The following is a 27,478-nucleotide window of genomic DNA, read 5'->3' on the forward strand; positions in this document are numbered from 1 at the left end:
ACATCTGATTTTACGGTTAAGAAGGCAGAGACCAAGCACAGGAAAGTTTTTATCCTAGCTTGTCTCCTTTGTCCCATTTCCCTTCATATAGGTGGGAGAAATAACCGCAAAGACCATAGAACGCAATTTGTCAATGAGAAAGGAAAGGCAGCTCAGCAGAGGGCTCTCATCAGCTACTAATTCCATTTTTTAAAAAACATGTCCTGGGATATTTAAGATTTAATGCTGTTTTCTTTTTTATTTTTTAATATATTTTATCGATTATGCTATCACAGTTGTCCCATTTTTTTCTCCCCCTTATTCCCCTCCGCCCTGCACCTTCCCTCCCACCAGGATCCCACCACCCCCTAAGTTCATGTCCATGCATCCTACATATAAGTTCTTTGGCTTCTCCATTTCCTATACTGTTCTTAACCTCCCCCTGACTAATTTGTACCTACCATTTATGCTTCTTATTCCCTGTACCTAGTCCCTCATCCTCCCCCCACCCCCTCCCTACTGATAAACCTCCATGTGATCTCCATTTCTGTGATTCTGTTCCTGTTCTAGTTGTTTGCTTCGTTTTTTTGTTTGTTTGTTTGTTTAGGTTCAGTTGTTGGTAGTTGTGAATTTGTCATCATTTTACTGTTCATAGTTTTGATCTTCTTTCTTTTCTTAGATAAGTCCCTTTAACATTTCAGATAATAAGGGCTTGGTAATGATGAACTCCTTGAACTTGACCTTATCTGAGAAGCACTTTATCTGCCCTTCCATTCTAAATGATAGCTTTGCTGGATACAGTAATCTTGGATGTAGGCCCTTGCCTTCCATGGCTTGGAATATTTCTTTCCAGCCCCTTCTCGTCTGTAAGGTTTCTTTTGAGAAATCAGCTCACAGTCTTATGGGAACTCCTTTGTAGGTAAATGTGTTCTTTTCTCTTGCTGCTTCTAAGATTCTCTCCTTATTTTTAATCTTGGCTAATGTAATTATGATGTGCCTTGGTGTGTTCCTCCTTGGGTCCAGCTTCTTTGGGATTCTCTGAGCTTCCTGGACTTCCTGGAAGTTTATTTCCTTCACCAGATTGGGGAAGTTCTCCTTCATTATTTTTTCAAGTAAGTTTTCAATTTCTTGTTCTTCATCTTCTCCTTCTGGCAGATGTGGGAACATTCAAATTTGTCCCAGAGGTTCCTAAGCCTCTCCTTCATTTTTTTGATTTCTTGTTTCTTCATTCTGTTCTGACTGAATGTTTGTTTCTTCCTTCTGCTCCAAACTGTTGATCTGAGTCCTGGTTTCCTTCCCATCACTGTTGGTTCCCTGTACCTTTTCCTTTACCTCACTTTTCATAGCCTTCACTTTTTCCTCTATTTTGTGACCATACTCAACCATTTCTTTGAGCATCCTGATTGCCAGTGTTTTGAACTCTGCATCTCATAGGTTGGCTATCTCTTTGTCATTTAGTTGTATTTTTTCTGGAGTTTTGATCTGTTCTTTCATTTGCCTCCCCCCCTTTTTTTTTGCCTCGGGACACCTGTTACATAGTAGGGGGCAGAGCCTTAGGTATTCACAAGGGCAGGGAAACCCACATAGCTGCATTGTGGTGCTGTATGTGGAGGAGGGGTCCAAGAAGGAACAATGCTGTTTGCTCAGCTCTCAGACGGCTTTCAGTTACTTCCCCCCGCTACCCACAAGCAAATTGGGCCCTTCTGATGCTGATTCCTGGGTGGGTGGTTTTGTGTACATTCTAGGACCCTGTGGGTCTCCCCAACAAACTCTCCTGTGAGTCTGAGAGTTTCTCCCACTACCGCAACCCCCACAGATTTTTTCAGTCAGTGGTTTTGAGGCTTTATTTCCCTGGGCTGGAACCCTGGGTTGCACGGTCTGTCTCACTCCCCAGTTGTTCTTCCTGGTTTGTCTGCATGGGAATGTGGGACTGCCCACTCCGCCAGCCACTGCCTTGCCCACCCCAGTACTCCAGCTGCAGCCTTGCCATGAGTCCTCTCCTCCTCAGCTGCCTGTCTCCACCCCTGCTACCAGTCTGGATGAATGTTTCTTCTTTAACTCCTTGGCTGTTGGACTTCCATACAGTTCAATTTTCTAGCAGTTCTAGTTGTTTTTTATTTTTAAATAAATAACAACTAGTCCTTCTTTTGGTTGTATGAGAGGCACAGCACATCTACCTACACCTCCATCTTGGCCGAAGTCGAGTGAGGTTTCTTCTCCGTGTTCTGGGTGCTGGTTACACTCAGTTCATGTGTTTGGTTTGGGAAAATTCACTGAGCTAATAAATGCAGTTTTTGTATGTGTGTTATAGAAAGCTTAAAAGTAAAATGAAAACTTTCTCTCTGAGTAAGTTTAATTAGAATTTAAAATAATTTCTCTATTTCACATGCACTCAGTAACCCAGCCAATCCCACCACATCCTGACGGCAGCAGTAACAGTAGCAGAAACAATGGTCATTAATTGGATAGCAGGTGCATCATCATCTATAATCAAAATAGCAACTCTGTTATTCCTGGTACATATTATTTTTGGTGAGGAACTAAAGGTTAAACAGACCTTGTATTTTTAACCATTCCAAGGCAACTTAGCCAGTTAGTGGTGGAACTTAGATTCAAACTCAGGGCTGCTGCGTTCAAAATCCAGACTACAAACACCACGCTGTCCTCCAGTGAACTCCCCGCCTTACCAATTCCCTCAGTCACCTCTCCCCCTTGCTACCAATGTAAACTGAAACACAGGTTGTGGGTTACAAATAGTGACCTATTTTTGGCAGGGAAAAAAGCCCACAACTAAAAGTTTTGAAGAAAAATGCTATGGCAAACACAGTTATTTGGACTGGTACCAGAAACGGAGCCCTGGGATGCCCCGTTAGTGAAACAGTGAACAGAACAGGTGAAAACTGATGAAACCAAGAAGGCACTCTAAAAATGACTATTCAGTCACTAAGCTGAAGAGCCAAGAGATATAAGTTTTATACCACAGGTGGCAAAAAGTCCCTCAGGCCAAATCCGGCCCTCCACCTTGTTTTATCCAGCCCAGCACCTTGTTTCTACCAGGCGGCAGCACCAAGCTCCTTGCCCCTAGTTAAGGCGTAGTTACATGTTTACAGCCCTAAAGTTACATTCGGCCCTTTGAAGGCAACCGTGAGGCTGATGTGGCCCCTGGTGAAAATGAATTTGACACCCCGGCTTTATCCTACATGCATGCGCACAAGGCGTCTGAAGTGCAGGGTGTGCCCTCTGACTGCGTGAGTATCAGGACACATAGGACAGAACACATTGGTCCCTGAGGGGAAGCCTGCTGGGGAAGCCACTGCCAAAGAATGGGTGAGATGTGAGGTTCAGGGAACTGAGAGCTCTCCTTGACTTTTGATGGGAGGGAGGGCGGGGTCTGGAGAGGAAAAGGGGAACTTTTGGTAGGAACATCATCTGTCCAAAGAAGTCCAGAAGCAGAAGTGACTGGGACATATTTGGGGTGCCATCAGGAGACCAAAGAGAAAAATCTGTGGGTGAGGGGAGTGGGAGGATTTTAAAGGGTGTTCGATGCCCAGATGAGGCTGGTAGAATTTGAAGGGGCAGATGCAGCAGGGCCGGTGTAAATTCTGATGTAATAGTGCTGTAATGCAGGCAGAGCATGGAAGAGAGTAGCCTCAGGTGGGTGATGGGGCCTGGCTTGGCCAGGGAGCTGTCCAAAAGACAAGAGAAGGATTTTTAATAACCTGGAAGTGCTAAGTGGTAGGTTAGACATGGAGTAAAGAGTCTCAGATAACTACTATCTGTCCAAAGTGTTTTGGAATTTGGATGAGGTTGAACCACAGAGGAGGGAGCAGAAAAGCAGAAGGGGGAGGAAGATGTACTTTGTGATGGAAAAGCTCCCTGGCCTGAGCACTGGGAAGACTGGGCCCTGACACCAATTAATTTTATGATCACATCACTTAATCTGCCCTGGTCTCTGCTTTCTCAGTTCTAAAATTAGAAATTTTATCCAGGAAATATTTACTGAGTACCTACTGTGTGCCAAGCAACACAGATACAAAGGTCCATCTCTCCTGTTTCCCACGTGGGCTGATGGTGTGCCCCAGCCGAGGCAGAGTCCCACCTTCCCTTCAAAAGACCTTCTGCTCCCTTTAGTAAATCCTACCTTTTGCTTCCCTCTAGTGGCCACTTAGCGCCCTTTTGTTCCTGGATTGCTGATCTTGAAAGTCAGGATGGAGCTGAATCACGGGCCATGCACATGGTCAAGGGAGCAGGCAGTAAGTGGCGCACAGAGGGTGCGCCTTGATAGTGGGTAGCCAGGCAGGAAGGGGTGGCAGGAAAGATACAGTGTCATGAGCCAGACATGAGACAGGAGCTGCCCGTCAGTCCCATGGCAAAACCAATGGCGGCAGATAGAAGCAGAAAGTCCCATTAAAATTCACCCAATAAGGTGAACCTGGACAAGTAAGGAGTGTGGGCCACAGATAGAGGCCCGCCTTCACACTGAAGGGGCACGGATAGGATGGGGAATACCAGAAAGTCTGTAATTCAGTGAGGACAAAAATTTGACATGTTAAAGGACACACTCTTGAGACTCTCGGAACCCTTTCAGTTGCTGTTGCGCTTCAGCCCCCCCCATGCCCCACCCCACCCCGTGTTTGGCACATGTTCTGGATCATTCCTCTGAAGAGCTGGCATCTCCTCCAGCTCCTACCACCAGGGTGGTGCCAGCACAGCTGGAGGTGGTGGTGATGGAGCCGAGCAGGCAGGCACAGCCAACAGGCAGATGTTCTGGGGTCCCACTGCGTGGTGGGTGAGCTGGAGTGAAGATGTTATTGACTGTCACGGCCAAAGGAGGTGCCAGCGCTAATAATATATACAGCTCCGAGGAGACACAACCACAGCCGTGTCCAGGGGAGCCGTCGGGTGAGGCAGTAATGGGAAGAGGGGTCCCACCCTTCAGCCCTGGGCCAGCGCCCCGTGCGTCCCCTGTTGTCATGCTCAAGGTGCTTTTATGACGAATGTTCCCCCACAGACAGCACACTCGGAAGGGCGGGTCGTCACGACCTTCTTCCGCACCGCTCTGTGCCCCGTGCCCAGAGCTGAGGCTGGCTGGTGAGTAAGCAAGTAAGCGAGTAAGTGAGTAAGTGCATGGATGAGACAACTGGATTCGTAAGGCCTGGAATCCCGCCTTTGCAACTTGCTGTTGTGTGGTCTGAGCACGTTATTTCACTCCCTCGGCTTCCCTTTCCTCATCTATAAAGTCAGACGATAATGCTAGCTTTATGGGGTCTGTGAGGATCAAACAATGTCTGTGGAGAGTTTTATAAACTATAAAGGGCCATACAAATGTGAATGATTTTCTTACTCTGCTTGAAAATGAAAAATTAACAAGATGTCTACTGGTATCTCTTTTGGCCTGGGAGACTGACTATGGGTGTTTGCTCTTTGAGTCAAAGCGTTTGGAATGTGCTTCTGAACATGAATTTGTCGGGCGCCGCCAGCCTGCCAGCGGCCGGGGGCCCCCTTGCTGAGACAGGGCCCCTCGCAGGCACTCAGCAGTGTACCCCTGAACTCCACCTATGCCCTCTTCCCAGTTCCAGCTCTGGTCACCACGGGGAAGCGTGGCCTCTTTCCACAGTTATTTTGCTGAGTTTCTATGTGTGAGCAGGTACCGCCCACCCTATCACTGCAGTGTAAACATGTTATCCACCCGAATTTGGCAGATAGTTCCAAGAGTCCCTTTCTGGCCTGCTTGTTGTTCTAGGAGGCCTGGTGTCGTAAGGAGAAGAGGGAAGTTCACAGCCATGGCCTAAATTATACCCCAAACTTTTTGGACATGGGAATATATGGCTGCTTTTCTTTTTTTTCAAATTGGCCAGTTTCCCTCAGTATGAGTCCTCAGAGATGACTTGTAAATGGATTTTTATTCCGTAGACACATGGAGTCAGTGTAGAAAACGTGTTGGGTATGTGCCAAGTAGCCTTCACTGTGGGTCATGTAATATTTACTATCTGTGTTAACTCATGTAACCACTGCAGTCACTATACAGTAGGAAGTTATGTTGCCCCTGTTTTACAGATAAGGAAAATGATCCAAAGAGAGGCCATTTAACTTGCTTAAGGTTATACAGACAGTAACAACGCAGACGGATTCAAACCCAGCAGTCTGACTCCAGACCCAGTAACCCGCCAAATGGGAAATGGTGACTCACACCTGAGTAACCGAGGTTTGATAACATTTTGCACTTCTGCGAAATCCTCCCTGGCCTTTGGCCAGAGTTGCCCTTTGAACACAGAAGTTCAACTTTTCAATGCTGCACAAACACAGTGGACAGTTTGCAGGACGGTCTGGGGACAGCCCACGCCTTTCTCTCTGCCTGGAGAGCTGCCTGTGCAGAGCATGGAATGTCTCTAGTTTCTCCCAGGCACCTCTCCCCACTCTGCTGTAGGTGACCTCGGGCACCATGCTACGTGGAGCCATGCTATGGCTAGTGGTGCAGGAAAGAGCCTTCCAGCTCAAGAGCAGTCAGGACAGCCGTGCAGACAGACTGGGGTAAGCACAAAGGAGCTGGGGAGAGCCTCGCCCTTGTCAGGACACTTATCTCAGACTAAGGCTCCGTGCTGCAAAGGCCCAGGTTCATTGCCAGGTTGTCAATCCTCCTGACCCCATTTCTATTGACAGTTTGTGCCTAGTCTAGTTGGTCGCCAGAGCCTGGGTAGGGGGTACAGAGATACGAAGCAGACAGAATTCTGTATAAGTTTGCATTTCCCTCCCCCTTTACTGCAGAGCTCTCACCAGCATTTGATAATTCCTGTTGAATAAAGAGATGAATAAATATTAAGCCAAATCTGAAACCCTGTAGCTTCTGCCCCCAGTGTTAACTGTGCCCAGGAGCAGGTCTAGTTCCTCCTCTGAGTGAATCAAGTCCATCTGTTAGGGGCTCTGTGGTTGTTCCTACCTTGTTCTCCATCTGTATCTCTCACTTGGATGAACACATTGAAGCATGAAGTTCAGGTTTTCAGGTGGCCCAAAGCTGGAAGGAATCACTACTCTGATAGATGAAAATGAAGAATACTACATCTTAGCTAGAAAGTTGATAGAAGATTAACAGAAAATTCTCCAAGTTAAAAGCCTGAGAACCCCAAGTAGAGGAATGGAGGGATGTGGCGTGAGAAGGCCCCATGAAGCAGATTGGGGTGTTTAGTAGGCTGCTTTCTCAACAGAAGCCAACAGCATGACTTCACTAACTCAGACCACGTTGATGGAAGCGTAGTGTCTCCACATAGGAAGTGAATGCTGGGCTTAGTCTGAGCAGAGCAGGCTGCATCTAAAGGATCGGGTTCAATTCTCTGTGCCCCCTATTAGAAGGGACAGTGGCATAATAAAGTTCATCCGGAAGAATAGGGTAAAAATATTGGAAACCACACACTTGAAAATGATTTGAAGGACTATTTGGAAAAAAGAAGAGTTAAGGAACGGTTGGCCTAGTCTTCACTTAGGTGAAGCTCTGTGGAAGAAAGATGACCTGTGTGTTACACTAGAGGGCAGACTAAGAACCCTGAATGGAAATTACAGAAACAAAACGTCAAACTCCCGGTGCTGCAGCAGGAGGGCACAGCTTTATAGAACAGAGGGCTAGATGTCTTTACATGGGCCCTGCCTTAAGTGGGAGTTTAGAGGAGAAGTTCACTAAGGTCCTAGGTTTCTATGATCTGTAATTTTAGCTGCTCCTTCCAGCTTTGTGTCCTCTGCAGCTTTGCCAAGCATGGATTTGAAAGTCCCCTTCCCACAGTTACACCAATCCATATATCATCACTACATGAGGTACAAGTGTGGACGAGACCCTTGTGACATTCCCATAGATCACTACAACCATGAATCTAGGCAGACCGAATGAAGAGAGTTCTGAGCCCAGAATCTGAAACACTGAGTCTGGTCTTGTCTCTGCTACCAACTAGCGTGGGGTCCTCAGTTTTACCAAGTATGAGTTAAAAGGTTGGATGATCTCTGACTTCACTCATTTATTTGCAAGTGCACTCATTCATTCAACAAATATTTGTTATCTACCACCTCCGAGCGACCGCCCTCCTCAGGCAAGTCCCTTCCTCTTCGGGGGCTCATTCCCTCATCTGTAGGATAGGGACACTGGATTAGGTGAACCCCCAAGTCCGTCAGTCTAACAGTCTTCACAGGCCACGTGTGCCCGGACAATGGCATTGTCTCAGCCTGCACGCTGTCGTTTTGGCTGAAAGGCTACCACACGAGGCTTGGATGGATGCTCTGCTAAAATCAAAAACCATTTTGAGGTGCAGGCATTTCTCAAATCTGTCTAACAATGAACTCATTTTAAAGTGAATAAAAAGATTCTTTTAATTTGTATATGTCAAAGGCATATGACATTAAGAGAAACAAAAAAAATCAGGATAAAAGGAAAAACTGAGAGGACAACCAATGTTAATCATAATAGTTCATACTTACTGTTTATTGAGGCCGCCTTTTAAGACCAAAAATCCAAAACTGACTTTAGTTAAAGTGCCTTCATTTTGACTGATTGTTTGTCTGGGCATAGAATTCTAGGTTGGAAATAATTCTCAGAATTTTGAAGGAATTGTTCCATTTTCATTTTCATTCTAATGTTGTTGCTGAAATCTGCTATCGTCGTGGTCCTTCATTTGTTGGATTTTTACCTTTTTTTCCTCCTCTCTGAAAACTTATGAAATAGAGTACTCTTTTTTTCTGCCAATAATTCCTGATGCTATATTTCAGAGTGGGTCTTTTTTCAGTTAATTGCCACAAGCACCTAGAACATTCTATCAATTTTTTTAAGTTTTTTTAAAATTGAGGTATAATTAACATATTAAATTAGCTTCAGATATACAAGAAAATGATTACATATTTGTATACATTACAAAATGATCACCACAGTAAGTCTAGTTAGACATCCATTACCTCATTTTGTTTTTTCTTTCCCACCACTCCCCCTACCCCAAGCCATCCCCACCACCCACCCTGGGTCCTACCCCCCTTTGGCTTTGTCCACGTGTCCTTTAGACATGTAGAACATTGTGTCAATTCGATGCATGCCCTTCAGCCCTGGGAATTTTCCTTTACAATTTATTCCTTTCCATTCTGTCTACCCAAAACTCGTTAGATTGATTCTCTAATTTTCTTATATTTCTCTCATATTTCCATCTTTCGGTGTTCTCGTTCTACTTTCTGGAAAATTTATCTGACTTTATCTTCCTACCCATGTCTGAAATGTTTTGTTTCAACCATGTTTTTCATTTCTAAGAGCTCTTTTTCATTCTACAATTTCCCCCCTTTCTTTAACAGCTTGTTCTTTTGTCACAGATATAATACCTCTCTTATCCCTCTGAAGATAATTACAATGTTGTCGAGGTTTTAATGTTCTGCCTGAATTTTGTTCCCTCTGAATTCCTGGGCCTTTTTGTTTGCTTAGTTTGGTCTTTGTTGAGGGGCTTTCCTGAGAAATCTGGTGATCCTCAGCCGAATCGTATTTACTTTTATCAGTGAAGCACCTAAAAGGCTGTCTGGCTGTTGTACGTATCGGAAGGAAATTGTTGACTGGCACGTCTCACCGTGCAGATCTGGCAGGGCGCTGGAGGTTTGGGACAGGGATCTGCAAATGTCAGAGTTTGAGTATTTGGACCTCTTTTTGGTTTCGCGAATGAAAAGTCCTCAGCTGTCCTTAAAAGGTTTATATTTGACTGCCAGGGTTCTGGGAGCCAAGAGGGACAAGGATGGTGCCCCTATCCTGTATGTAGACCCCCACTGAATTTCAATTTTTCAGGAAAATATGCATTGGATAGGGGAGACGTCTGGAGGTCTGCTGCCCTTACAGATCTTCAATCTGTCTTCCCTCCTCATCCCCACCTGCACCCCTGCCCTCCGTGTGGCCTGGCACTTGCACTTCCCCAGACTTTCTGGGGGCTGTGTGGGGCCGGCTGCCAGAATGAGAATCTCACCTGCGTTCTACCAAGTCAGATACCACTCTTGAAGCTACTTTGTTATTTTTTAAAATGCTGACTTGTCTTAAGTATTATTACCTCTTATTCTCTTGGTTTTTGTGAGTCTTCCCCCACTCTGTGTCTTTTTTGTCAGGTTTAGGAATTAGCGGAGATAAAGCCAAATGATTAAGGAACAAGGTAATTTGGGGGGGCGGGGAACAGGCCGAAAACATAAACGGTGGGATCCGGAAGACACTGGCCGGAGTAGGTGGGCAGCCAGTGAGAGGGACCACTCGACATCATAGCGAGGCATCCCAGCTGCATGCCGGGCACCGACTCCTGGGATTTATTCACGGGCTAGGTCAGCAGGTCTGGGCTGATCACTGGCTATGTGCCGGGCTTCACTCTAGACTCAGAAGGTGTGGCCACGAGCAAGCTAGAGACTGTTTCTGGGTCTCATACTCCTTCCCGGATCTTACATTCCGATGTGCAGAATGACAAGAAATAAGTTAGCAAACAAGACAACACGTTAATGATAAGTGCTCAAGAAAATTAAATAGGGTTGTATGTCAGAAAGTAAATATAGAAACTGTTCCGCTCACAGAATACTAAAACTAGATGGGGTCCTGAAGTCAATTTTCCTCATCTTAGGCATGAGGAAATTCAGGTATGGAGAGGGGAAGGGCTTTTCCTAATGTCACACGTGGGTGATCCTGCACCAGCAACCAGGTTTCTGCTCCTGCATTCTTCCCACTATTAATCACTATGCAGTTCATGATCTCTCCACTGACTGCAGACCATACTCCGTGCCTCTCTGTGGTTCTGCCCTTCCTTTCAGCAGCACAGGAAACAACAAACCCAATTAGCCACTTCAGTGGCGGTCAGTAGCAGCCCAGCTCCAAGGACAAAGACAGAGCAAATCCTCAGCTTTAGTTAGAGTCCTCAGCTCCACGGGCCACCACAGTGCAAACTGAAGGCGTCCCAGAGCCCCACAGCAGTGGTCCTCGGTGCCCAGACATCGCTTCCCACCTGCTTCAAAAATTCAGTTTGAGATAAAAACCACACTGAACATGTGTAAAGGCCGCTGGTTTCTGGAATCTGAGTTTCACCATAGTGCAGGGACAGAGGTGCGTAGAGACAGATTTTGAAGCCGCTACACTGAGGAATCATCAGCAACTTGGGGCTTTCCCGAAGCTGACATAGTGGTCCTGGAGCAGAACTGGACACTAGCGTCCCCCTACTGCCCCCTCTTTTTCCTTTGAAGTAGTGTGTCTCCCTCAAATATTTTCAGGTTTTTTTCCCATTGCATTGTTGACTTGTGTTACAGGTTATTGTTGATGGTATTATTAATTTAATTATAAAAGACTCTTAAGCAAGAAATATTGGGCAATACTGGAAACTGGAAAGGGGGAGGGATTATCCAGAGTTACCTACCCAACAAAGCCAGTCTTAACCTGTTGACGAATTTCTTTCCTGTTAGTTTCTTGTTAGTCATGAAGTTGTCAGTGATGTTCTTCACAGTCACATAAGCCACTTTACGTCCTGTCTTTGTTTTCTTTTTCTACCTTATATACTTTGCAAGCCCTTATGAAGGTTTATCAATATCTAATAGCCATATAATTAAACATTCACTTAGTGGGTATATCATAACTATTCCCGTTAGATTCTTCTGTTAGATTTTTTATAATTTAGATTTAGGGTTTTTTTCTGTTATGATTCAGTTTTTCTCAGTAAACAATGCTGTTATGAACATCTTCATGTTTAAAGCCATGTGAGTCCAGCTGCATGCCACTCCCGTGCTGCTTCTCATTGTTTTTGCAACTGGAAGGGAATCATATGCATGGTCTGCTTTTCGATGTTTCATGCTAAGAGAGGCTACCTAATGATATTCAGTTAATCTCTGACGGGGGCTGGGGGCGGGGGGACTCCAGGCACTGGCAGCAGGTGCGGGTGGAGAGAAGCACAGTTTGAACAGGAGTTGGCAAACCTTCTCCGTGCCCTTTAAATCTCACCAAGTAGACACCCTGCAACTTCACATTCTTCTAAGGCCAGCTCTGGCCTCCCACATTAACATTCATATGTAGACGTTAATTCAGAGAACTCTGTGCCTTGTACTGGCTAAGCATTGTAAAGGAATTAGAACCACGGAGTTAGGGGCAGGCAGCCAGGAGAGGAGGAGAGGTTTGATTTATCTGATGGGCAATGCAGTGTTGGCAACTGACGCTCACAGTTGTCATCGGCTCGGGTGGCAGGCATTGTGGGTACTTAACGGACTCATGGGAAAGGGGGGCTTCTCCACATGGAAGGTGTATGAAAAGCAACAGGAAATGAAAAGACAGGAGTGAATCTTCATCTTTCTTCAAGGGACCTGGGGTCACACCCCACCTTGTTTTAATAGGAACAGCATGTACTGACTTGGGAGACCTTTGAAGGCGTCACCTTTCCTAGACAGCCTTTGAGCCAGTTCCTTTAGCTGGCTTGGGTTAGGGCAAGATTCCATTAAGATTATAAAAAAGGGCCTTGGCCAGGTAGCTCAGTTGGTTGGAGCGCCATCCCGTGCACCAGAAAAGGTTGTAGGTTTGATTGTGGATTTGATTCCTGGTCAGGACACATACCTTGATTGAGGGTTCAATCCCCAGTCAGGGTGTGTACGGGAGGCAACCAATTGATGTTTCTCTCTCCCACTCTCTCTCTCTTCACCTCTCCCCTGCCCCTACTCCCCCTCACCCCTTCCTTTCTCTCTAAAATCAATAAACACATCCTCAGGTGAGGATTTAAAAAAGAAGATTATAAAAAAGAAAGAAACTTTGGTTCCTTTACATAATAATTTGCATGCCTATATACATCTGGGTACAGTCTGTTCCCAGATAGCGTGCCATCAAAATTGATTACTTTTTTTCATTTCTTCTCTATTCCTAACTCAAATGTAAATGATAATAACTAATACCTCTAGAATTTATTTCTTTTAAACATTTAGAGAGCTAACCCTGCTCAGGACACCGTCCTAAGTGCTTTAACAGTCGAATCTCATATAATCTTTATAGTAGCCTAAGAAGCAGATGCTGTTATGGTTGTCATTCTACCCCTGAGGAAACTGGGACCAAAAAGTTAAGTAACTTGCCCCTGGTCACTCAGCCAGGGAGGGGCTCCAGAGTCCACGCCCTTAATCACCAGACTCGGGTGCCTCAGGAGGATGGGGTGGAAGTGCAGAGGCAGAAGCTGGGGTCCTGAATGGGCAGCAATAGACTACCAGGTAGGGTACTGTCCTCTCCTCTCTGAATGTCGCTGGCAAAACCACAGGGAGAAATCTGTTCTTTGTCCATGACGTGGAAGTGCTTAGGGACAATCTAGCTCACACTATTTATACAAGAAGGAGGTTCAGTTAATCCCCAACTAGGAACCAAGCAAAAATGGACCTAACTAAAAACATTCGCTTCGGGCAAACATGAGTAAGAACAGAGAGTGGGTATGCAGTCTCTTCTTTATAACATGTGTAGCCGTATGTGCTGGAAAGAAGGCATCGCAGCTACACTGAGGAGCAGGAGGAAAGTGAGGATGTGAGGAGCAACCTCTGCCCCTCACCACAGAGGGCAGAGGACGGAATCTACCCAGGGATTGGGCAGCAGGCGAACAGGCTCCCCCTGGAAAGGCCCGGACCCAGAAAGAATCAGATGATGACTCAGCAGCAGGCAATTGGAGGAAATCCAAGTAGCACGTAGCATCCAAAAGGCTTAATCAGGGTCCTAGGAAGCTGGGCAAAGAAAAGGTCTGAGAAGCTCCCAGGAAGGAGCCAAGTCAGAGGCTCGGCAGGAAAGGCCAGGCTCTCTGCTGGGGTGGCTTGAGGTGAGAGATTATTACAGATCCCAGGGTCCAGGTCAGAGGAGACCCAGGCACACCTGACTTCATCCTGACAGCCTGTGCTGCCCACTGCAGGCTTCCAGCATTTCCTTAGGAGAAATAGATTTGGTTTTAGAATCTGAAGCAGGATTGAATTGAGAGTTTGGAAGTTAAGCATCCATAGTAGATAGTTTTAAAATATACAGTAAAACCATGATGCGCCCTCGGAGTTTTGAACAGAGTACAGCTTCTCTGGCCTCTGTGGTGGTCAGGGATGGGGCTGAGGATGCCCATCAGGTGGGAGCATGGCTCATTGAAAGAATAGCTGAGGAGCTGATAGAAGAGACCCAAATGTAAATCATCAAAAGATTTTTTTAAAGCTACTGGTGGCGGCGGGGGCGGGGGGGGGGGGTCATCCTAGAGAAATCAGAGACCCTGCTAAAGGAAAAAAAACTCGTTCTTACATTTAGGTAAGTAAAAAGGGTCTACTCAGCAGGGCCTGCTTTTTTCTTGAGAAATATTTAGAGGAAGAGAGACCCTGGTCAGAGGAGAGAGGCCTAGGTTTGTCTTTTTTTGAGGACCAGCATAACTCTGTGAGGAGTGTGATAGTTACAGTGCCGGGAAAGTCAGCAAGCTGGCCATACGTTGGGTCTACTGGGGAGACTTCCAAGTGAAGCCTGCAGGTCAAAGAGGGAGGCGGAGATACTATGATATTTATGGTCAGACCACTGGCGACAGGAGGAAGAGCAGGTGGTTAAAGGGAGGAGAAGAGGGGGCTGGGGACACAGAGGAGGTTTTTAAAGTAATCCAAGTTTAGAGCCATGAAATGGGAGAATGGGGAAGGGGGAAGGAGGAAAGATGTATCGGAGAGATAAGAGTGAACAGTGGTTAGGAGGAAGGGTTAGCATACTCAGGAGGAAGTAGATGTTCAAGGAATTGGCAATTAAAGATAAAGCCAATTTGAAACAAGTCAGAATGTGGGATGGATGGATGGATGGATGGATAGATAGATAGATAGATAGATAGACAGACAGATAAAGAGAGAAGACAGAGGGACCTCTGTGCTGCCTTCACTGTGAATGGCTCTACCCACAGAGACATCAAGGGGCTGACCAATCAGCCCAGTAGGGAGGCAAGGAAGATGAATAACAGTGGTTTTCCAGCTCCACGTCTGTGTCTCCATGATTAATAAGTCAAGCAGGAAACAAGTGAGAGGCAGCACCGGCCTGTGCAGGGAGACTTATGGGAAGGAAGGCTCAGCCAGAAGCAAAATGAGAAAACATAAAGGAGTCTCTCTAACAAGGTGTTGAAAAGAAAGCCAGCCCTGGCTGGTGTGGCTCAGTGGATTATCTGCAAACCAAAAGTAGCCAGTTCAATTCCCAGTCGGGGCACAGGCCTGGATTGCAGACCAGGTCCCCAGGTAGGGGCGTGCAAGAGGCAACTGGTGGATGTTTCTCTCTCACATCAATGTTTTTTTTCCCCTCCCTTCCCCTCTCTCTAAAAATAAATAAATGACATCTTTAAAAAAAAAAAAGGAAAAGGAAAAGAAAGCCAAATGTGGAGAATGCTATGTGGGCCTAACAGAGAAAATTAGAAAACAAATATGCCAAGAAATATAAAATAGGAATCTAAAGATGTGCAAAGGAGGACATTAAGACAGTTCTTAAAAGGCCGTGAGGAAGAAAAGAAATCAGACAAAACAGAGATGTGGCTTGCAGTTTTCCACAACAGGTTGTTGGATAAAACCTATTTAAATCCTGGGAGCAGAGATTCAGTTCAGAGAGAGAAGTGGGGGCTTCCTGAACATGCCACACTGCCAAGGATTGAAGCGTGGTCAAGGGGAAGAAAGTAAGAGTGGGGACATGTTCACTGGTCCTTCCGAAATGGAAAGAGGGGAGAGAAAATAACAGCCCTGGGCTCTGCGGGACAGGAGCCCAGCTGGCACACACCAGAGCTGGTCAGAAGGAGAAAGCATGCACATCCATCTCTAAGAAACTGATAGTTCAGTATTTGTGCGGGGATTTACATTTTGTGAATTAATGAGGGGAGCACTCTGTGTCATTCAGTAGGTGGTGCGACTCAGCACAGTCCTGGAGAAGGCTTCAAGCATGAACCATGAGTGAACTGCACCTAAGGACTGCAAGTAAAAGTCTTTGAAGTGTTCCAAGATTCCTCAGAGGTCTTTGGCTCCTCCGTCCTTGACCCCTCCCCAACTGACCAGAGCTCTTAGAACTTTCGAGTACTGATTCCAGTTGTATGTTCTTCTAAGTGTGAACCCTGAGTTTCCTGGGCACCCTTGGCTTCCTTGTTGCTCTGGGGTGAGGGTGAGGAGGGACCGTTTCAGGGCCAGCGCTGCCTGACCACCAACTTACATCTCTTAAACCCCTCAGCTGCCCCGCTTTGGAATTCCCTTACTGCCCTGGGCTGGGGACCTGGTGTAGTAAATCTCTGTGATCACTCACTGAGGTAAGACAAACCAGACATTCATCCATAATGGTTTTTGCTAGATCTAAAGCATGAACACAGAGACATCACCCATCGACCACCTTTCTTCCTTCTGCTTCCTTCTTCATTATCTGGACTGAGCAGACTATGGGAGGCAAATTCCACCATCTAGTGGTGTTTCCAGGCTTCTCTCCAGGAATGGGATCATTGAATTGTATAAGCACACAGCCTGGCTCTTTCTCCTCCCTTAACCCATACTCCAGGCCCCAACCTGCCAGTCAGTCTGGCTGTAATTTGACCTAGGGGACAGTGGGTCTTGTATCTGGGTGACTCGCTGGGATGTTTGTAGCCAGAGTCTCTCTGCTCTGCCTCAGCAGTCTGCAAAGGGGCTGCAAGTTGCATCTCAGGTCCTGTGCACACTTTACCCCAAGAAAGAACCCTGAGCACACGAGCTGGCACAAAGGAATCACTGCACTGAGGCATACAAGCTCAGTGACAGAAATTCTCAGTTAGAAGGAATGTTCATGGCCATCTAGGCCAGCGTTCTACGAATAGTCTATTAGTGGAAAGTGGAATCAATTTTGTGGGATGCCACCAACAATTGAGACAAAAAAATAAAAAGAGCATCAGAGAGAAACTTGTGTTTCAGTGATATCACTATTCATACATAGTGCAGAATGGTCGAGATATAAAAAGTATTTCTTACAGAAGATTGCAATCCAAAAAGTTTGAGAGACCTAATGTAGGCCAAGCAAACCCTGAGAGGACCAGGCTCAGGCCACTGATGTCTTCTTCTCCCATCTGCCTCCCATCTCCTCCAACCACAAGCATACCTAAAAATAGTCGTGTAACGTGCCCTGGAGTATGCTTTAAGGACTGTGGGATTTGCAGTTGAGGTCTGAGTTCAAGCCCAGCTGGGTGACTATGGGAAACCATCTAGCCAATGTTTCTCAGACAATATCCCAGACAAAAACCCCCTTTCAGAATCAGAGTTGGGGTTCTTGTTAAAAATATGCATTTTGGGCCATGACCAGTGTGGCTCAGTTGGTTGGGTGTCATCCCGCAAAGTGAAAGATTGCTGGTTCCCCTGCTGGTCAGGGCACATGCCTGGGTTGTGGGTTTGGTCTGTAGTCAGGGGAGTGTACGAGAAAGAGGAAACCAACTGATGTTTCTCTCTGATATCCATGTTTCTCTGTGACATCCATGTTTCTCTCCCTCATTTTCTTCCTCCCTTCCCCTTTCTCTAAAAATAAATCTTTTTAAAAATATGTATTTGGGGCCTAACCAGGCCTCCTGAATCAGGGAGCTGGGGCAAGAGAGGGATTTAATAAGTTCCCAGGTGATCTTCATGCACACTTAATGTTACAACCACGAATCTTGACATTTCTGAGCTTAAACTTCTTGACATATGAAAAATGGTAATATCACCTAGTTATTGTGAGGATCCAGTAGATAACTAATGCAAAGGTATTTTGGACACTGTAAAAGCACTCTGCAGACCTGAGGTATTCCCATCCCACAGCATCCTTCTCTAAATGACGCTTTAGGGGAAAAGAACATCAGGAGAGTGGGGGAGCGGGGGCTGTGCATTTAAAGGGACCAGGAAAGCTAAATGGGGAAAAAACAAGCCAACAGGCATGTTTTTTCTTCTATTGCGTCTTTCCATATCTCACCTTCTGTCCTACAGATTTTCCTTCCTGATCTAATCCCAACAGCAGTCCCGTCCCACCGTGGGAACCTGTGTGGAGCGGACTCCCTGCTCTGTGACTGGTGGTGATGCATACTGCAACCACCAGTCTGATGCATCACGTTAACCTTCTCAGGCCCATGTCACATTAAGTTCCCTTGGCAGAAAACTCTCACAGGTCTCAATGCAGAGCTCTTGGTACCGGTGGGGCTGTTGATTCCTAACTTACTGTGATACTCAGAGTTTACCATTGTGTAGAAGCTTCCCTGAGTGTGTGACGTAGCTACACAACATATCTGGACTCGTGCGTTAGAACAGCTGCTAGTGCAGGTGGTGCAGACCCTGAAGGTTTAGATTAGGGATGCGCAGACCGAAGGCGAGGTCCTGGGAGGTGGTTCAGGAGGCTTCCCCCTGAACCACTGTCAGGGCCGAACCTTAGAGAACAGGCTGCTGAGCTGGGCCCCTCGGCTTCTCACTCCTCCCCCACCCTCCTGCTCACTCTGCCCCTAAGGGCAACTACTATTCCAAGAGGGAGGCTTCGTGCTTAGCTCTATGAGATGAAGTAATAACTAGTGGGTTTTCATGGGGAAAATGAAAGTCTCCGTGTTTAGCTAGTAGAGGTTGTTCCTATCTCTAGGTTATTGGTTCTGCCCCAGGATGAGTGCAGTGGGAAAGGCCGGCCTGGAGGGAGCCCAGGATGGAGCACCAATGATAGTCCCGAAGTACGGTGTGACCCCTCTTCCCCACTGTCCGTCCCCTTGGTCCCTGGTGGCTGAGCTTGTGTCAAACAACTCTGTTCCCCTTCCAGGTAGACAGAGTTCAGCTTGTGCCTTTGAATTGGAGCCTCATTCTTCTTTGTGTCACTAGCAGCCTCTGTTTTGTTTTGTTTTAATGTTTTATTTATTGATTTTAGAGAGAGAAGAATGGGGGAGAGAGAGAAGAATCAAATTGTTTTTCCACTTATTTATGCATTCATTGGTTTTTTTTCTTGTATGTGCCCTGAGCTGGGATTGAACCCAAAACCTTTGGCATATCGGGACAACACTCTAACCAACTGAGCCACCTGGCTGGGGCATGGCAGCCTGCGCTATGCTAATGGCTCCAGTGCTGGGTGAGGATGGGGAAGGTAGCAAGTGTTACAAGAAAGGCAGGTTTCTCTTCCATTATTCCCAAACATCAACTAGAATCAAGTGAGAGCAAGTGACTTAGACATAGATGCTCAGTAAGTCTGAGGGTGGTTGTGGGGCAGAAATGGGGCGCGGGGTAAAGCCCAGGAACGAAGGGAAGGGACATATTGGGGAAGGGGTTAAAGACACAATTGGCTGGAAGCTTGGCAAGGAAATAATGAAAAGAACTCCAGCCACAGAAGGAATTAGAATCAAAGCCCTGGTTTCTGGGCCAACTCCAGACTGTTGCTGCAGTTAGAATGGCTGAGTGATTCATTGGCACCATTAATTCGTTTTTTTCCTTGTTTTCTTTCCTGTTCCCAACTCCCTTTTCCATCTTCTACCTTCTTTCCTGAGTCCCATCTTTTCCCTCTTTCCTTCCTCCCCTCCATCCTCTTCTCTGCTCTCATGAATCCTTTCGTGCCTTCCCTCTCACCCACCTACCCATCTCCTTCCTCCATGCCCTCACATTTTACCCCCATCCCACCATCACCTCCAAGCTCTCTGGCGGATGTGAATTGACGGTGGTCCTCCAGGACTTCAACGCTGGCCACAGCAGTGAGCTGACCATCCAGGTGGGACAGACGGTGGAGCTGCTGGAGCGGCCGAGTGAGCGGCCGGGCTGGTGTTTGGTGCGCACCACAGAACGGAGTCCCCCACAGGAGGGTCTGGTCCCCAGCAGTGCCCTGTGCATCTCCCATTCCCGAAGCAGCGTGGAGATGGACTGCTTCTTCCCATTGGTGAAAGGTAGGAGCAACGGAGGGGAAGAGGGATGTGGACCGGACCCCCGCTGGGGACTCTGGCCCCTCTAACTGAAGAACATCATGGAACTAACCTGTCTCATGAACCCATTTAGACCTTGTTGGATTTCCCTGGGACCTGCTTGTGAAGAGAGCAGGTTGAGAACTTAAAAAGAGAGAGTGACTAAGTAGCCATGTGACTTTGGAAAAGTTACTTAAGTTTTCTGACTCAGTTTCACCTTGAAAATGAACGTTGAATTAGATGACTTCTAAGGTCTCTTCCAGCTCTCCCATTGTATCACCCTATGTTTAGAAAAAGTCCTCTTCTACCTGTGGCCAAAAAGCCTGCTAGACTCCTCCTCTCCCCATCGACCCACTCTCCCCCTCCACAGCTCCCTTGGCTCACTGACTCCCACCCACCCACCCAAGCGCTCATGCTGACATAGAGGCACCAAGTAAACCCAGGGTCAAATCTCTGCCAGGACCTGAGGCACTACTTTATGTGCCTTTGATGGATAAATCAATGGAGCCGTGGCTTCTATTTTGGATAGTTCTGTGTTCCATATGCTTGTTTCTTCATTTTCTCACACCAGGGAGACTAACTGGCTAGAACAGTGATTCTTCAAGGTGAAGGGTGCCTTTCTCTGACTAGCATTTAATGTTCCCATTGCAGGAATTTCATCTGGTCCATCTCCAAAGCTTGACTTCCTCCTTTTGTCCACCAGATGGCGATGGCAGGAGGCATTCTTTGTACTGCCCCACGTTTCATCCAGCCTCCCTGGTTTTTTTCCACCAGGAGAAAAATGTGAATTAAAACTGATTCTTCTCCCTACACACATGCGCACATGCACACACACACAGGTGCTCCCCTCCCCCAGTTTAGCCCTCTCCCTCTTTTCTCTGAAAACTGAGAAAGGCCTGTATTAGGAAGTTGTGTGGAATTTGGAATTGCTCATGCAGCTCCTCAGTCCCTTGGAGTAGCCACTAGAGAAACTCATGGTAACAGGGAAGAGAAAATCAGGGAAACAACAATGTGGTTCTGTTTGAAGTTTCAACAGAGAGAAACCGGGACACAAAGAGGTTAGAATTGAGAAGGTAAAATGAGATAATATACACGTATACAAAACACTTGGAACAGTGCCTGGCACTCAATACATTGAGTTGTCATAAATTATAGTTATTGTATCATTTGTCATAGATTGCTCAGCAAAATAACTACAAAATTCTGCAAGTGCAGGCTAGAGACCCCGTGTCCAGAGACAGAACCAAGGACAGCAATTTGCTGGGAAAGGCTAATTCGTCAGAGGTGTCCAAGTGCAGGGGTCTGTAGGAAGGACTTAGCTTCAGAAGACCTGACACTTCTTTTTTAAAATAATTTTTTTATTTTCCAGTTACAGCTGACCTACAATGTTACATGAGTTTCAGGTGTACAATACACTGATTAGACATTTCATAACTTACGAAGTGATCACACCAACAAGTCTAGTGCCTGACACCACACATAAGTGTTAACAATATCATTGGCTGTCCTCCCCACACTGCGCTTTACATCCCTGTGGCTGTTTTTAATGACTGGAGATTGGGACCTCTTAATCCCTTCCCCTCGTGCACGCATCCCCCCAACCCCTCCCATGTGGCAACCGTCAGTTTGTTCTCTGTGTCTGTGAGTTTGTTCCCATTTTGTTTATTTATTTTGTATTTTAGAGTCCACATATAAGTGAAATCATATGGTATTTGCCTTTGTCTGACTTATTTCACGCAGCATAATACCTTCTAGGTCGATTTATGTCATTGCAAATAGCAAGATTTCACTCTTTTTTAAAAAATTATATTTTATTGATTATGCTATTATAGTTGTCCTGTTTTTCCCCCTTTGGCCCCCTCTACCCAGTGCCCCCTATTCCCTCAGGCCATCCCCCCGCCATTGTTCATGTCCACGGGTCATGTGTATAAGTTCTTTGTTTACTCCATTTCCTATACTGCGTTTTACATCCCCACAGCTATTCTGTAACTACCTGTTTGTACTTCTTAATCCCCTCACCTCTTCACCCATTCCCCCAAACCCCTCACCTCCTCTCATCTGGCAACCATCTGGTAACTAACTTCTTTTCTCTTGGTGCTTTTAAGAGTCTCTCTTTGTCTTTAATCTTTGGCCTTTTAATTATGATGTGTCTTGGGGTGGGCCTCTCTGCATCCATCATAATTGGGACTTTCTGTGCTTCCTGGACTTGCATGTCTATTTCCTTCACCAAATTAGGGAAGTTTTCTTTCACTATTTTTTCATATATAGTTCCAATTTCTTGCTCTTTCTCTTCTACTTCCGGCACCCCTGTGATGTGAATGCTGGAATGCTTGAAGTTGTGTCAGAGGCTGTCTATACTATCCTCATGTTTTTGGATTCTTTTTATTTCTTGTTGTTTTGCGTGGTTGTTTTTGGCTTCTTTATGTTCCAAATCATTGATTTGATTCTCAGCCTCATTCACTCTACTGTTGTTTCCCTATAAATTGTTCTTTATTTCAATTAGTGTATCCTTCGTTTCTGACTGTATCTATTTTATGCTGCTGAGGTCCTTGCTACATTCCTCGAGCATCCTTATAACCAGTGTTTTGAACTCTGCATCTGACAGATTGTTTATCTCCATTTCATTTAGCTCTTTTTCTGGAGTTTTGCTCTGTTCTTTCATTTGGGTCATGTTTCTTTGTCTGCTCTTTTTGGCAGCCTCCCTATGTTTGTTTCTATGCATTAGGTAGAGCTGCTCTGACTCCCTGTCTTCGTAGCCTGGCCTCATGTAGTACATGTCCTGTAGGGTCCAGTGGCACAGCCTCTCCTATCACCCAAGCTGGGTATTTGAGGTGTGCCCTTCATGTGGGCTAATTACACCCTCCTCTTGTAGTTGAGCCTTGGTTGCTGTTGACAGATCAATGGGAGGGATTTACCCAGGCCGGTCAGCTGCAAGGACTGGCTGTGACCACTGACCACCAACCTCCACTGTCTGTGGCGGATCAGTTGTGCAGAGGCAGAGAGGTGGTGCTCCAACGTGGTCTGTAGCTGTCCACTGGGTGCAGTGGCCCTGGGGGTTCTTGGGTGGTACAGGCCAAGGTCAGATCCCACCTGTGTTTTGCCCGGGGTGCCCTGTCTGAGCTGGAAAGCACTCTGAGATGGCTGCTACTTGTGCTGAGCTTGGAGATTCCCAGACAAAGGCAAGCTGGGATTCTAATCTAGCTGCTGCTAGGACTCACTGAAGTGAATTGTTATTTGTTTGGTAGGACTTAGGAGCCAAGACCAGCCATTCTAACAGAAAAGCAGCTTGGGTGGGCCCGTAAGTTGGGTGGGGGAGAGCCTCTGAGGATCTCCAAGGTGGGTCAAACTGTCAGCCAGGTTGATGGAATCTCAGATACGGCACCAGCTTACTGACTCTGTTGTGGGAGGGTTTAACAAAGGGACAATGGCCTCTGTTCACCATGATGCCAGACACTTCAGTCTCCCCCTCCATACCACTGGTGCCCTTCAAGCTGCTATCCCATTGCTGAAGGTCACAGGGAGTGAGTCTGAGTAGGTGAGTCAGTATGTGTGTTCTTTAAGAGGAATTACTTAGGGCTCCAGCAGTTTCTTCCACTGACTCAATCCCCACTGGTTTTTGCAGCCAGAAGTTGTGGGGACTTATCTTCCTGGCACTGGAATCCTGGGCTGGGGGCCCTGGTGTGGGGCTGGGACTTCTTGCTCCCAACATATCCCTCCTGAATTTTTATACACCACACATGGGTGTGGGACTAGCCCGTTCCATGTCTGCACCCATACTACCAGTCTGGATGGATGTGGTTTCTTTAATTCCATAGTTGTCAGACTTCCATTCAGCTTGATTTCTGATGTTCCTGAGTGATGATTTTCTTATAGTTTAGTTGTCATTTTGATGTGGTTATGAGAAGAGGTGAGCCATAGCTACCTATACCGCCATCTTGCCTGGAAGCCCTTCACTCTTTTTTTATAGCTGAGTAATAATATTCCATTGTGTGTTTGTATACATATGTGTGTGTATACAAACATATGTGTGTATACATACACACACACATACAGGGATATATATATATACACACCCCACATCTCCTTTACCCACTCATCTACTCATGGATGCTTAGTTTGCTTCCATGTCTTGGCCCTTGTAAATAATCCTGCAGTGAACATATGGATGCATTTGTCTTTTCAAATTAGTGTTTTGAGTTTCTTTGGATAAATACCAGAAGTGGAATTGCTGGGTCCTTCTTTGTCTATTGCTATAGACTTTGTTTTAAAGTCTATTTTGTCAGATATAAACATTGTTACCCCAGCTTTTTTTTTCCATTTCCATTTGCAAGAAATATTTTCCCATCCCTTTACTTTCAGTCTGTGTGTGTATTTTGATTTGAAGTGAGTTTCTTGTAGACAGCACATGTGTGGGTCTTGTTTTCTTATCCATTTGGCCACCCTGTGTCTTTTGATTGGAGTACTTAATCCATTTACATTTAAAGTAATTACAATAAAGCCCTGACTGGTGAGCCTCAGTGGGTTGGGTGTCCTCCTGCAAAGCAAAAGATTGCCAGTTCAATTCCCAGTCAGAGCACATGCCTGAGCTGTAGGTTTGGTTCCAGTTTGGTCCCCTGTAAGGGCACATACAAGAGGCAGCCTGTTGATGTTTCTCTCTCACATGGATGTTTCTCTCCCTCTGTTCCTCCCTTGTATTCCCTCTCTCTAACAATAAATAAATAATGAACAGCTTATCTTAGAGCTTTAAAATAAATACAAGTAAATAATAATCAATAGATATGTAGTTATTGCCATTTTATTGTTCATACTTTTAATTTTTTTCCTTTTTCTAATTCTTAAAGAAGTCCCTGTAACATTTCTTGTAATACTGGTTTGGTGGTGATAAACTCCTTTAGCTTTTCCTTGTTTGAGAAGCTCTTTATCTGCCCTTTCATTCTAAATGCTAACTTTGCTGGGTAGATACTCTTAGTTGTAGGTCCTTGCTTTTCATCACTTTGAATATTTTATGCAAGTCCCATTCCAGCCTGCAAAGTCTCTGTTGTGAAATCAGCTGACATTCCTATGGGAACTCCCTTATAGGTAACTAACTGCTTTTTTCTTGTTGTTTTTAAGATTCTCTCTTTGTCTTTAACCTTCCGCATTTTAATCATGATGTGTCTTGGTGTGGGCCTCTTTGGGTTCATCTTGTTTGGGCCTCTGTGCATGTCCTGGACTTGTGTATCTATTTCCTTCACCAGATTAGGAAAGTTTTTTGTCATTATTTCTTCAAACAGGTTTTCAGTCCCTTTCTTTCTTCTTCTTTTGGTATCTCTGATGTGAATGTTGGTATGCTTGATGCTGTCTCAGGAGCCTCTTAAATATTCTCATTTTAATTTTTTCTGTTCTGATTGGGTGTTTTCTGCTACTTTGTCTTCCAAATGGCTGATTCAGTCTTCTGTTACATCTAATCTACCGTTGATTCCCTTTTGTGTCTTTTTCACATCAGTTATTGTATTCTTAATTTCTGTCTGGTTCTTCTTTATGTTTTCTGTCTTCACATTTGTCTCTTATCTCTTTGTCAAGTTCTCACTGAGTTCATCTATTCTGCCTCTAAGTTCATTGACCATCCTTATGACCAGTGTTTTGAACTCTGATTCTGGTAAACTGCTTGTCTCCATTTCGTTTAGTTCTTTTACTAGAGTTAGTTTCTGTTCTCTCATTTGGGACATATTTCTTTGTCTCCTCATTTTGGCAGCCTCCCTGTGTTTGTTTATGTATATTAGGCAGAGCTTCTACATCTTCTGGTCATAGTGGAGTGACCCTATATAGTAGGTATCCTGTGGGGCCCAGTGTCACAATCTCTTGGGTCACTTGAGCCACCGCTCCAGATGTGTCCCTTGTGTGGGTTGTGTGTGCCCTTTCAATGTAGTTGAGCCTTGATTGCTATTGGCATGTCGATGGGAGGGATTGACCCTCAGGTTGATGAAGAAAGTGAGGAATGGACGTGACTACACAGAAAGAGCTGCTGAACCCATGGAACAGGAATCATTTCAGCTGGACTCTGGTGCCTGCCGAGTCCACCCTTTGGGGGTGACCTGAGACTTCTTGGCCTAGGTCCACCCTCCCTGGCCTATGGCTGACTAAAATGTTTATCCCCTCCCTACTCCCAACCTGGCTGGGGCCCCTCTGTGTGCAGCTTGGAAGGAGCAAACCCAAGGGAGAGGAGCAGAGAGCTGTTGGAGTGGGTCTGTGATCCAGAGGCGAGAGGTAGAGACATTCTGGGTAAGAACCTGAGAGAGAAGGGAGGGACTCAGTGGAGAGTTAACTGAAAATGGAACTGAGGAGAAAGGATAGAAAATAGAGACTTGAGGGGAAGCAAAGAAGGAAGATGTCCCAGAGCTTTCCAGCTAACTCTACCAGCCATCATGGCTTCTTAAAGGCAACAGCCGCTACCTCCACCCCTTGCAGTGCCTGTCACCCATTTCCTTGGATCTTTTTATTTGCAAGTTGGTTCCTGTCTCTGCCAGCATAGACCTACTAGTCTGGGCCTTCAAATGGCAACCTGTGAGCTCTTACTCCCCTCTCACATGGAGTATCTCTGAGGGCCATAACAGGGGTATTTGGTCTACTCATGCACCTGCCCCAGCTTGGAAAACTGCTTCCCTCTTTATCCAGGGCCTGCCCTGAGTGTTGGCCTCTTAGAGGAATTTCAATAAACTGTTCCTTCAGCTAGATGCCTGCTGGCCACCTGGCCTTCTCTGAGTAGTGATTTGTCTCCAGGAGGCACTCCACCTTATAAGTTATACACAACTGGATTGAGAATGAAACATTCTTCCAGGGGTTGTGGAAAGAAGGATCTTGCCTCTTCCGTGTTCCTGAAAGTCCAAGTCTATTTCTTTTTCGATTCTTAGAGGGGAACTAGTCCTCTTCATCTTTCCAGAGAGCACGCAGACACTCAATGCCCCTGTGGGCTGCGAGAAGGCAGGCAGCATCTGTAGGATGTGCTGATCGCCAGTGCTCAGCCCGGCAGTGCTCAGGCAGTGACTGTCAGCACCAGAAATGGAGGCAAAACCACAGGGTGTTGGCACCAAGGAGGGAACTTAGGGAACTGCTGGATGTGAGCTCTCACCCCTGGCTGCATAAAATCATCTGGAAGCTTCACCAAATGACAAGACCCTGGCCCCATGTAGAACAACTGGAATGGGAATCTCCAGGGTGGGGCCTGAGGGTCAGTGTTTTTTTGTAAATGCTCATTAAGTGAATCTAAAGTACAGTCATGGTTGGAAACCACTGTGTCAGCACAGTTTCAGTGCACTTTTGGTCACAGGTGACTTCCCTGAAGCTGCAGGGGGATGGCAGAGCTGGAGTGGAGCCAGGGCTCCCGCTCCCTCCCAGGACCGATGCTCCACACCCACACTCTGCCTGTTGGAACAGGCTCTAGGGCCCCTCTCCAGGCTTTCCCTCCTATCTCTTCTCAGAACATAGTGGTTGGTTGTTTCCCCCTGATATGTCCATGGCAGGACTGAGGCTGTGTGACAAAGTGGGGGGCCTGCCTTTCTTATTACTTTACTGCCACACAGACATTGAAAGGCTTCTCCCTGGGGCTGGGCCCTCTGGGACCTAGTCACCTCATCTTCCTAATGCCCCCTCACTTTCTCAGCACTAAGTGGTGGAGG

The 27,478-nt window shown here is 46.1% G+C and overlaps 1 protein-coding gene across 13 annotated transcripts in view; it reads left to right on the plus strand.

Annotated features, from left to right (window-relative positions):
* KALRN (kalirin RhoGEF kinase) overlaps positions 1–27,478 on the plus strand; it is an 838,419-nt gene that overhangs the window by 678,733 nt on the left and 132,208 nt on the right. For all 13 annotated transcript variants that reach the window (XM_053918443.2, XM_053918448.2, XM_053918444.2 and 10 more), the window contains one exon: positions 19,562–19,808. In XM_053918443.2, the coding sequence (XP_053774418.1) occupies positions 19,562–19,808 (247 nt within the window). The remainder of the gene's footprint in view (positions 1–19,561; positions 19,809–27,478) is intronic.

Source organism: Desmodus rotundus, chromosome 2 (assembly GCF_022682495.2).
Source record: "Desmodus rotundus isolate HL8 chromosome 2, HLdesRot8A.1, whole genome shotgun sequence".
NCBI classification, from domain to species: Eukaryota; Metazoa; Chordata; class Mammalia; order Chiroptera; family Phyllostomidae; genus Desmodus; species Desmodus rotundus.